At 44.0% G+C, this 12,052-nt stretch overlaps 1 protein-coding gene and 1 long non-coding RNA gene across 7 annotated transcripts in view; one reads left to right on the forward strand and one right to left on the reverse strand.

Moving 5' to 3' along the window:
* LOC135282128 (uncharacterized) overlaps nucleotides 1-3,475 on the reverse strand; it is a 40,989-nt gene extending 37,514 nt beyond the window's left edge. For 3 of the 4 annotated variants that reach the window (XR_010348447.1, XR_010348444.1, XR_010348446.1), the window contains exons 1-2: nucleotides 3,274-3,475; nucleotides 1,773-2,921 (exon numbers count right to left, since the gene is read on the reverse strand). This is a non-coding gene — a long non-coding RNA (uncharacterized LOC135282128). The remainder of the gene's footprint in view (nucleotides 1-1,772; nucleotides 2,922-3,273) is intronic. The other variant, XR_010348448.1, reaches the window with a different exon arrangement.
* Nucleotides 3,476-3,689: 214 nt separating this feature from the next.
* On the forward strand, nucleotides 3,690-11,348 carry PDP1 (pyruvate dehydrogenase phosphatase catalytic subunit 1). Of its 3 annotated transcripts, XM_064391669.1 has the most exons (3): nucleotides 3,708-3,849; nucleotides 4,279-4,313; nucleotides 7,373-11,348. In XM_064391669.1, the coding sequence occupies exons 2-3, from the start codon at nucleotides 4,283-4,285 to the stop codon at nucleotides 9,022-9,024; spliced, it is 1,683 nt and encodes a 560-aa protein (XP_064247739.1). In that variant the 5' UTR covers nucleotides 3,708-3,849; nucleotides 4,279-4,282; the 3' UTR covers nucleotides 9,025-11,348. The 3 variants fall into 3 exon arrangements, with proteins under 3 accessions (XP_064247747.1, XP_064247739.1, XP_064247735.1); XM_064391677.1 differs by lacking the exon at nucleotides 4,279-4,313 and having other exon boundaries at nucleotides 3,690-3,849; XM_064391665.1 differs by lacking the exon at nucleotides 3,708-3,849 and having other exon boundaries at nucleotides 3,884-4,313.
* Nucleotides 11,349-12,052: the final 704 nt, after the last annotated feature.

Raw genomic sequence — 12,052 nt, forward strand, 5'->3', positions numbered from 1 at the left:
AAAAATCACCTTTTGCAGGGCTCATTGTAAAACTCCAGAAACGTTGGCTGTCCTCAGGAGCCCAGCCGTGCTGAGGCAGGACAGATGCACCACCCACGGCAGCCACTCCCTGCGAGGGCACTGAACACTTGCACGTACAACCAAACCCTCCCTTTGAAGCAGCCTGAAGAGCACGGCCCACCGCTGTCTGCAGGTACTCCATCTGCTCTGGGCTCTGCTAACACATTCATTTTTGCCACATAATGCTCCTGATTTCTGCTAAAAATAAATTGCTGCTCTGTGGAACGGCAAACTTCGATTGCTGTCATTGCTTCTGTAATGCTGTCAGGACAGGAAAGAACACAGTTCAGTCCTGTCCATTCCTTCCTGTTTATTCCATACCTGGCTTTTTTGTCTCTCTTATTTTCTCCCTTGTTAGGCTTTTCTTTCTGCTCCCAAAACTTACATGATTCTTCTGCCCTTTTTCCTGCTCCAGGTCGGTATGGCAGCCTGCCAAGTGGAAGTGTTTGATCCGTGCACTCAGTTTTAAGACAGGTTTTATGGGCAACTGCTCTTTTCAACAAGCACAGGAGCAACAGGGCATTTCTGTAACATTGTGTGCAAGGGTGTCATAAGCAGTCAAGGGATATAAAAACAGGTGAAATATTATCCTGTGCTCCTGAACTGGCTTTCAGTAAAAATGAGTCAATAAAAATTAATCAATAAAATATTTATACATCAGGCACAAGAACCTATTTAAACTAGAAGGTTATTGCAAACACTTGATTTCAAACGAAAATGGATTTTGACGATCTGTAAGAGTTTCTGGAAATGGGTTTCTCTGGAAATGGGTTTCTCTGGAAAAGTGCATTAGGGTAAGTACTGCAGCACTTTAGCTGCAGTGATAATGCATAGCTGCCTGTTGGTTCTGCAGTGCAGAATTAGCCACTGCTGGCAACAGGCACATTAAAACAAGAACTGATGTCTCTTGTTACACTCTGTTGATAATTCTTTCATCCAGGGAAACAGGGAGACTTTGCATACCTTGAAGTAGTTACAAGTAATAATTGCTTTTCCATCACTCTCTGGTGTAAAATGTTAAATGTGGAACAATATGTTTTTATTCATTAGAATATTTTTTGTTCTTTAGAATCAGCAAAAATGGACTCAAAGTTGCACAAAAAAGTCTTGGCAGCAGCATGATGAAGAGAAGGAAAATCTAACTTTCCAGTTAAATTGCAACATCCAACTTCTGGCAGCACACCAGCAAACTCACATTAGCTCAAGGAGCAAAATGCCAGCCAAATTTTAGCATTTTGTCTCTAATTGGTGGGATTTATATGTGGCTGCTAAGACCACATATCTTTTCTCATTATTTTAAAATTCAAATTTTGTCTAATGTTCAGATATACCAATAGGATACTGTGAGACAGGGAGCTACAGATTCCAAGACCAGCTCTAAAAGCAGCTCCTCTCCTGGCCTTAAATCAGGAAAAAAAGGATAATTAAATCAATAAACAGGGAGCTGTTTATCACTAACCTTTCAATTTCACAGCAAATTACAGAGAATTGAACTAATGAGCACAAGATGTTCTGAAGACCAAAAGTGCTAAATGCTATTTTGTGGATTTTTTTTTTCTAGGTAGGCAACTCTAGACAGCAACATTCTCTGTGAAAGTCATACATGAGCTATTCTACAAGCTCCTCACTTAGAGGAATATTGGGTGGTCAGTGGTGACTTGGTCCCAATCCATTTCTGTGTATCTGCTCCTAGAACAGTGACTCAAACTCACCCAGGCAGAGAGAGGTCTGTCTTCCCACAGCCTCCTTCCTTCTGCCAAGCTAAGAAGGTGGCTTGATAGTGCACCTTTACACAGTCTGCAAGAAAATTTCTAAACTTGGGGGCCTTACAGTCACTCTTGCTGCAAGTAGAAAATTATGTAAATGGTTGTTATTTCAGCACATGCTGGCAATCTATTTTTAGCCATATGCTGCCATTAAAAAGGAATGCAAATAATTTGTTTTTCATGCTGTTTAATGAAGTTTTCAATGTATAATGGTGTCTGTCAGATACCTTTTTTTTTCACTTTTAAAATAAGCCTCAAAGAGAAGAATGTTTATCCAGAATGGCATACCATGTCTCAAAAGTCATCCAGAACACCAATGTATTAAAATTCTAATACTCTGTGTTTTCAACTACTACCATGAAAGACTTGCATTTCTAAGGATGCCTTCATTTTATCTTTCTAGCTGATTTTCACACAGAGGGTCACAGGGCAGTACTTTCCATACTCTTACATTTCAAGCAGAGCTCTTGAGTCTTCTGGGCACTAAGTGCAGATTTTCCTCTGTTTCTTCTCATGGTTTTGGTGCACAGCTGTTCATATCCTACCAACTGAGTAAAAATCTAAGTATAGTCAAAAATGTATGTTTTATTACAGCTGCTGAGGGAATGCTAATTGCAACACCCCAAGGCTTGCTAACATCTGCTGCCAACAACACACAGCAAAGTGGGCATCCCAGACACCCTGAAAAATTGTAAGGCATGAGAGCACAGGCACCTGTAAACAGAGAGATAATCAAAGAAATCAAAATACTGTGGAACTTAGATACTTTCCATATTCAGGAATGTACATGAAGAGTAAGCCTGGATCAGAGTACCTCAGAAGAACACGCAAAATTGAGGGTTGCCCTAGAGATGTGGAACAGGGACAGGACAGTAACTAAGAGAGGGGAGGGAGAGGAGGGAGGGGAGGCGGCTGCTGCTGCTGCTGCTGCACCAGCAGGAACACATATGTCGCCCTTCTGGGGAAGGGCTCCTCCTTCTTCGTAGCCACTGCCCTCAAACCATTCCTCGCTGGTAGTGAGGGCAGCAATGTGGCGGTGCCAGGGCAGAGAGGGCCCTTCGTCATTGCACGGCAGCTGCTCGGCCTCGAGGGATTCTGGAGAGGACAAACCATCACGGGGCAAATTAATTAAACAAACAAACAAACAAAACAAAAAAAAAAAACAAAAAAAAAAAACCAAAAAAAAAACCGAAAAGGAAAAAAAATAAAGAAAAAGATCCCACAAACCCAAACATAGCCCCCCATGTTTCAGCACAAGCTTCAGTGGTGTCTTGCGGAGTTACCGAGCTTTGTGACTGCAAGTCAACTCGAACATTTCAAGGGGGGAACAAACCCCAAAAAGCACCACTCTTTAAAAGGAATTCAGAGTAAATGGCAATACACGCTACAAAATGCATACATTTCCCCGTACTGGGTCTCCACAACAGTCAGAAGTTGTGTGACTGACCTCTGACCAAAGCGGTGTGAGGGGCTTTCCCAGGGCAGAGAGGTCCCCGGCTTAGGGGACAGACTTTAGCGGTCTCTTGCTGAGCTAACGTGCCTCGTACCTGTTAAAGGCACTTCCCGGACATTCCAGGGCAAACCGCCCCGTTCCCATTCCCATTCCCATTCCCATTCCCATTCCCGTTCCCGTTCCCGTTCCCGTTCCCGTTCCCGCTCCCGCTCCCCGCCCTCACGGACCCCGGGGGCGGGGCCCGGACACCGCGCGCGCCGCCGCCCTCCCGCCCCTGCGCGGTGCGCGCGCACGCGCCGCCCCCTCCTTCTCCCCCGCCCTCCGCGCGCTCCCTCAGCCTCCGCGTCACGTGCCCGCCTTGCCCTCCTCGGCAGCCAATGGGCGGCGCGCCGCGCGCCGCAGGGCCCTTTATAAAGGCGCGGCGGCGGCGGGCGTGAGGCGGCGGCTGTCGGGGGGTTTGGGGGTGGTGGGTGCGTTCGGGGCGGCGCGGTCCTGTCCTTCCACCCGCTTCCCTTCCTGTGCCGCACGGTCCTTCCACCCGTCTCCCTGAGCCGCCCGGGAAAGGCCCAGGTCTGTGCCCGGGACGGGCGGAGGGAGGAGGAGGTGGTCGTGCCGGAGGCGGGCGGGCGGCTGGGGAGGGGCGGCCATGTCGGGGCCGCGCAGCGCCTGAGCGGACGGCGGTCCCCGCCGCGGCGGCGCGCAGCCACAGCGGGCCCTGCCCGTCGCCCTGCCGGAAGGGAGAGCGGGGCCGGCGGGGCTCGCTGCCCGGGCCGCGGGTTCGGGCGGCCCCTGCGGAGCTGGCTCGGTCCCATCGCTGGGAGAGCGGCAGCAGCGGCGCCGTGCGCCCGCAGAAGGGCTGTGTGTGCTTGTCTCCTCCTGTCTGCTGTCCCACCTCCGTGCCGGAGCTCTACGTCTTCTCTAACAAACTCTCTGCCTTGCTTCTCCCCCCGCCCCCCGGGCTTCTGCTTTGTGGATGTTGGCGGCTTCATGTTGTGACAGGAGAATGTGTGTGTGTCCTGGGCCCAGGCGGATCGGTATGTATCTCCCTTCGCGGAGCGACGGGCTCGGGGGTCGGATGGGACCCGGGGCAGGGGCTGCCAGGCTGGGCTGTATCTGAGGACTAGGGCCGGAGGGAAGGATTAACGGTGCTGCTTGTGTTGAATGCTTCTTATTCCTCCTCCCCGTCTTCTCCAGCTGGCTCATTCAGGTCTGTCAGGTGTAGGAAAGGCACCTGAGTGAGTGTTTTTACCTGAACCATGGGTGTCTTTGGCACAGTGTTTCGGAGGAGCCTGTCTGTGCAGTGCCAATAGCCCTAACAGTATGGCTATAATGAGCCTTTATTAAAGAAAGGTGGACCATTTTTCTATTTTTTTTAGTGTAGCACTACAAAACCTCTTAAGGTGATCATCTGACTTGTTATTGGTCATATTGTATTTACAGCTTGAAAAATAGTGCTTGTACCCTGCTCTGGGCTTGGAGAGGAATTTACACTGGATTGATTGTAATATCTTGACAAATCTTGATTGAACTGTATGACTTCTTTTTCCTCTCTGCTGTCTTTTGATCAGCCATGGTGATGTTGGGATCTTAATTATTTAAAGGGCAGGTGGAATGTTTGGGGCAGCTGTGTTGTAGGGGTAAGTGGGAGAGACTTTAATTTCAGTTCAGGTTTGGACACTTGGAGTTAGGCATTTACTTAATCAACTTGGAATTATTGAAGCTGGTATGTGAAACAGAGTGATCTCTTAAGCTGGCATAGACCTACTGTAAATGATATGAGCCGTGGAAAATGTGAGGCCAACTTCTTACTACTTCCTCTTGGATTTCATTTGGTAAGATAATGATTAAAAATCAGAAAAATATCCTCTGATTGCACTGCAGAACTGTTACAGCAGCAATGCATTTGTATTTTTGCTTCATCATGAAGCAGAAAAACTGAGCGGTTGAGGCACCACTGTGGGTCAGCGCTGAACTTAAATGCTGAGCAGTGAGGACAGCTTGATCCAGGTGGAGTCTGATGGGAGAGCAGTGCTGAGGCTGAGGTGCTGCTGTAGGCCGGGCACATCCATAGAACCTGAAGCAAAATTGTTGCTTCCAAATGTCACGTGAAGAAATATACATAACTGTTACCAAAATAGCTCCTATATAATTAGAAGGCAGTGAATAGAATTTAAAATCTATATTTGGAGGTGCAGACTATTGCTGTGCAGACTATTGCTGTCATGCTGTGTGCATGTGAAGCCTGGACTGGAGAAGCAAATGGCTACCACAAATTCAGTATGCATCTGGAAGCTTCAGCCAATTCACTGCTCCTGGGCGTCTGGACTGCAGCCTGAGCTCTTCCTGCTACCTGCACAACAGAAAACTTCAATCTTCAGCTGTCAGTGGGAGACTCAGGAGAGTTTTTGTGGATGTACAGCAGTCACTCGTTAGTACTGGGGAATCAGTGGAGTGACAGGAACATGAATTGTGCTCTGCTTTCAGCACTTAGATGCCTTGTAACAGAGAAACGGGCTCTACTCTGGTTTATTTAAAAAGAGCAAGCAAGCTTGGAGGAAAATATGGCTTGCTTCCCTTTCTTGAAACAAGGAGAATGGGGTGGAGCTTCCTATGTGTCCAGACATTTCTCAGCTGGCCCAGGTGATCAGAATCATGGCTGAAGCTATGGAAAGCCTACAGAAATTGCAAAATTAATTTTCTCCTATATTGCTTGATCCTTTAGACTGTTGGGGCTTGTTGCATATTTTATTGGGGTTGGGTCTCCTCTGAAGTACTGGTATGCCTGCTTGGCTAAAAAAAAAAAATCCATTTACAGACTGAAGCACCTTGCATTACACAGCAATATCCATTTCTTCAGTAAAACAATTTGACATCTAGCTGTGCTGATAGATTAGTGCTTATGACTGCAGTAAGCCTTCTAATGGCCTCTTCTGAGAAAAAGCTTTTGTGATGAAACTTGATCATAAAAGAGAAAATTGAATTTGCCTTAAATGTGTGTTCTTCACACAAGGCACAGTTCAACTCCATCTCCACACTGGAGATGTCTCTCAAGTATTACATTGTAAAAGACTTCCTGATAATGAGGCACAGTGAATAAGGCTTTTGAGAGGCACTCTCACTAATGTTGTGATTTGGTATGTAAATGGAGACAAGAAAGAGTATGCGAGCATACTCTTTATTCAGGGAAGTGAAAAATAAGGAAAGCTTTTAGGTGTGGCAAGTAGCAGTGGAATATATCTTCAGATACTGGTGGTTTATCTTAATGAACTAGCTGTAGAGTATTGTGCAAGGTTCTGTTCCAGTCATGGAAGCAAACAATTTGCATATAGGCCTTCAATTGAGTAGCTTTTCAAGGTGTTTTATAATCTTAAAATGTACTGGGGTGGAATATCTACTGGAAAGCTGTATTTCCTTTCTACCTTTTGTACATGCATGTTAAACTAGAAAATTGCTGCATAGATTGCTGTGGCTGTTTTGTATATGTAACACAAGTTTGAAGTTTTACATGTGAAAGGGGGGGAAAGAAGCAAAACCCACTACTGACTTGTGATTGCATCAAGAAAATCAGTTCTATCACCTACTTCTTGCTTCTGCTGTCTAAACAATCTCCATTGTATGTCATCTCAGTTGTTTAAGTCTGCCTGTTGGATGCTTTCTCTTCTTCAGCCGTACAGAAAGTTTTCTTCCTTGTGTGCCACATCTGTCTCTGTCAGCTATGAAATCACCAGGAAAGCAAATAGCTGTGATAGTCCTGTGGCAATTCTGTAGAGTGCTCCGTGCTAACTATTGTGCTAAGTTGTTTGAAGGTTCATTGACTGTCTGGGTGATGCTTTCACTTCCTGCCTGCCTCCTGAGTGGGTACAAGACCTAAAATACCTGTGCTGAAGTATGGTTTAGTTTTTTTGTTACAGCCCCAGGTAGTGTCTGTAAACGAGCACCTTGCAGTGCCTTTCTTTATCAAGTCCTTTGAAGCTATGAACTCCATATAATAAACAACTTGGTTAGGAGCTGTAAACATCTTAACACAGAATTCTGGGGAGAAAAAAAGTCTCTTAGCTGTCCCGCTAAGCATAGTTGTTCTCTTGTCTTTCAGCAATTCCAGTCCGAAGCTCCAGGCTGCCATTGTTGTCTGATGCCATGCCAGCACCAGCTCATCTGTTCCCATTGATCCGTAACTGTGAGATTAGCAGGATAGGCAGTACTGCGTGCTACTGCCACCATAAACATCTGTGTTGTTTGTCATCTCATTTTGCTCACAGTCACTTCAGATACGCACCGCAGAAGAAATTTGCAGCACTTTACAGGCCAAAGGAGCACTTTAATCACTTTATTCACGCAAGGGATTATGCTTCTACTCCGCAGAGGTTTTACCTCACCCCTCCACAGGTCAACAGCATCCTGAAGGCAAACGAATACAGTTTCAAAGTCCCAGAATTTGATGGTAAAAATGTAAGTTCTGTTCTTGGCTTCGACAGCAACCAGTTGCCTGCTAATGCTCCGATAGAGGACCGGAGGAGTGCTGCCACTTGTTTACAGACAAGAGGGATGCTTCTGGGTGTGTTTGATGGCCATGCAGGCTGTGCTTGTGCTCAAGCTGTCAGTGAAAGACTGTTTTACTACATTGCTGTCTCTTTGTTACCTCATGAAACTTTACTTGAAATAGAAAATGCTGTGGAGAATGGCAGAGCTCTTTTGCCCATTTTACAGTGGCACAAGCATCCCAATGATTATTTTAGCAAAGAGGCTTCCAAGCTTTACTTCAACAGCCTAAGAACTTACTGGCAGGAGCTGATTGATCTCAACAGTGGAGAGACTACTGATGTGAGAGAAGCTTTAATTAATGCCTTTAAGAGGCTTGATAATGATATTTCTTTGGAAGCTCAAGTAGGAGATCCAAATTCTTTTCTCAACTACCTAGTACTGCGAGTAGCATTTTCTGGCTCAACTGCCTGTGTAGCCCATGTGGATGGTGTCGACTTGCACGTTGCTAACACAGGTGACAGCAGAGCAATGCTTGGTGTTCAGGAAGAAGATGGATCTTGGTCTGCAGTTAATTTGTCCTATGACCACAACGCACAGAATGAACATGAAGTGGAACGTGTGAAAATGGAGCATCCGAAGTCTGAAGAGAAAAGTCTTGTGAAACAAGATCGTCTCTTGGGTCTCTTGATGCCTTTCAGAGCTTTTGGTGATGTGAAGTTTAAATGGAGTATTGAACTGCAGAAGAGAGTAGTGGAATCAGGCCCAGATCAGCTGAATGACAATGAATATACAAAGTTTATTCCTCCAAACTATTACACTCCCCCATACCTCACAGCTGAGCCAGAAGTCATACATCACAGGTTACGGCCACAGGATAAATTCCTGGTTTTGGCCACGGATGGGCTGTGGGAGACAATGCACAGGCAAGATGTGGCTAGAATTGTGGGGGAGTATCTCACTGGTGTTCACCACCAACAGCCAATAGCTGTTGGTGGCTATAAGGTAACTTTGGGACAGATGCATGGTCTGTTAACAGAAAGGAGAGCAAGAATCTCTTCAGTATTCGAAGATCAGAATGCAGCAACTCACCTGATACGTCATGCTGTGGGTAACAATGAGTTTGGGACTGTGGATCATGAGCGACTGTCCAAGATGCTTAGTCTTCCAGAAGAGCTGGCTCGAATGTATAGAGATGACATTACAATTATTGTGGTGCAGTTCAATTCACATGTTATAGGTGCATATCAAAATGAGGAATTGTGAATTTAGTGCAGTGAACTAGTTACTGAAGTTGTAATAAGGGCCAGTATGAGCAGCAAATTAAAAAAAAAAATCCACCCAAAAATATAATTTTAAAAAGCCTTTGGCAAACAATTTTCATTTGTTAGATTCAGCATATCTATTGTTCCTGCCTTTCCCCAGAGATCTAAAAACATGGGAAGTGCTATTGACCCAATACAAAACTTGAAGAGGATGTCCTATCTTGGGAAAAGAGTTTTTTATTACAACTTTGCACTATTGATTTCATGCATGCTGCTAAAACAGTGTCTTGAATTTGTCAAATTTGGATGAGGGAGGAAGTAGGATAAAGAAATAACTATCAAAGATCTGGCTGTTCAAGAAACAGCTTGCTTATAAAATATCTGCAAATATATACACTTAAGGAAAAGATAAGTAAAAAGTATTGTTGAATTTTTTACAGGGCTAATTCTTGTAATGGTTATCTGTGAATATATTGTCTATTGTTTTCTTCTAAGCAGAAGGTCACTTGAACCAAGTAAGTCTTCAGTGTAACAAAGTTGTCTCACTTTCATATGGACAATGTCATTCACGTGAGGATATTTGTCTAAGTGTTGACTTTCAAGGCAGGTCTAAGCCATAATCAATACCTGAGATTCTGCTACAGTTTAATCATATCTTATGCACGGTAATTTCTAAATTTCTTGTGCATTAATACTTGGCTGTGGTTTTCTGCACAACTTCTAGGGCAATAACACATTACAGCATGCAGCAAGATAGCAGATAACTTCATGGAGGACTTCAGTTCTCAGTATGAAGAAACTTTTCAGACTTTTTGAAAAGTCAGTATGTTGGTTAAGGCTGTGTTTGCTTTCCTAAAGGTTATGTCCTTCACGGACTCCACCTCTCCCTGGGATTGCTTATCTACTAAATAATTTTTCACCTGAAAAGATCAGGAAATCATTGCTAACCTCTTATGTAGCTTTGTAACTTGCACTCATTTTCACTTTGGATATTTCAAAAGGTCACAATACATGTCCTTCACTTGAACTCATATGTATAAGTTGGGTGAAAAACTACAAATTACAAAAAATTTGAAGTATGGCTTGTAAATAGCAGTTTAATTGGGAAGCTGACTGGCATGCATGTGTATGTTCAGTGGCTATTTCTAGCAACTTCTTTTAGTTCTGTGTTTCTGGGCAGTTGGTGTATGCATGTTTTTGCAGTCCAGAATAGTGTTGCAGAGCAGTCTCTGAAATGGGTCTCTCTGACTTGGAATGGTTGAATTTGGACTTAAGATTGGCTGTAGTTGTGTGCCAAAATTGTTGGGCTTGTAATGGTAAAAGTAGAGACTGACAGCTAATTGGTCATCATTGCATCTATTTGAGGTATGTTGCATTGTGTACAGACTTATTTAACCTGCCCTTAGGTTAAAACCTGAAATGCCTGCTGAAATACTAGTCCTTGATGACTGAGAGAACACATCTAACTTTATTCCTGAGTTCTAGAGAACAATGATAGGTCAGCTTATTTCACTTTACCAAGGTGTTTCAGTTAAAATACCTTCCTAGCCCTCATCATAGTTAGTTAAATCAACACTTAACTGAAGTATGCTAAGTTTCTAAAGTGGCATTTTGTACTAAATATGTCTTGCCAATTAATGCTACTGTACTGTCCATAGGGTGCACTTAGTTTGGACAATGAACCTGTGCTATAGTAAACATTGGCTCCTCAAACTCACAAATGCTGTGTGTACTCAGTGGCCTGCAGCTTTAGTATGTCTCTACCTGACCTTAATTATCAGCATCGATATTGCTGTAAGGTTAATGATGCCTAAGTTCACATTTGAGATGTACACAACCCTTCTTTATTTGAAGGGAAAAGGGAAACTCTGAAATGCTTAGACAAGTACTGGCAGTTGACATTGCTTCTGTATGTTGTGTTTTGGTGACTGTGTCATTAACTAGGTCAATAGACTATGTTCTATCATTCAAATGCAGTATGTATCTCAGCTGTTGCAGTATTTAACTTTCTTACTTTTTTTTTTTTACTGTTAAAGCTCTATTAACATGCATTGATGTATTTAACCTACGATTGTTGATACGGATTTGGTACAAGTCATAGCTAGAAGAAATGCACATTGGTCCCATGGATACAACTTTTATTGAGGAGAAGCTGCTTTTTGTAGTAAAGATACTTAAGTATGGGGTCAGACAATATTTATGTATTGCTTGGAGACTTGCTCAGTATGTATGCAGTAAACAGAAGCAGCATAACTGCCTGCTGAACAGGTGATCTGAACAAACATCTTTTAACAGATTCCAATAAAATGATCAATTATGCAGAAATCCATGTGTATTGAGTTGATGTGGAATGTGATATCTGTTCTACTAGGACTTTGTTCTTCAGTGTGATCCCTGTTATGAATACTCAGTTGGCCAAGGAAAGCAAAGTATAAATGGAAACAGAGAATTGAACTTCAGAGCACTTCAATGCCACTGTGAGGCTCAATGTCACCCTGCATCAGGCATGCTGCTGCTGCCTCCCCCAGGCAGCAATGCTGAGCTCCTTCCATCAGTATGGCTGTGTGTCTCAGCTCCCAGCACCTCATGAATACCCTCAGGGGCAGTGCTGCTGAGGAAGCAGCAGCATTTGGAATCTTAAAGCTCAGTACTGTACTGTGCATCAAGCAATACAGCATTTCATAAGCAGTCTAAAGTATGTGCAGATTAAATTGGGGCAAGAATGAGCTGCTGGTTAGCTAAACAGAAACAGCTCTTGTGCCACAGGCTGAGGACACATATGCCTTGTCTACCAGAATTGTTGCATTGTGGAAAGTACAGATATTGTGCATGTAAGGGTCATGCTGGGATTACTTCTTCAAATAAGGATTCCACAGCTGCAGATATGTGGTTCAGCCATGGAGGATGGCTGAATCATGACAGTCAACACAAGATTTACCTTAATCTTCAGAACTGTTCTAGTTTTGTATCAGTTCAACAGTAATACCATATAAGAGAGGGGTGGGAGATATGTTATCTGTACTTCCAGC

This window comes from Passer domesticus, chromosome 1 (genome assembly GCF_036417665.1).
Source record: "Passer domesticus isolate bPasDom1 chromosome 1, bPasDom1.hap1, whole genome shotgun sequence".
Taxonomy (NCBI): Eukaryota; Metazoa; Chordata; class Aves; order Passeriformes; family Passeridae; genus Passer; species Passer domesticus.

Coding starts and splice junctions, on each gene's coding strand:
- PDP1 (XM_064391665.1), top strand. CDS start 4,253: ATGTTGGCGGCTTCATGTTGTGACAGGAGAATGTGTGTGTGTCCTGGG. Junction 4,314..7,372: donor TCCTGGGCCCAGGCGGATCG/GTATGTATCTCC, acceptor CTTGTCTTTCAG/CAATTCCAGTCCGAAGCTCC.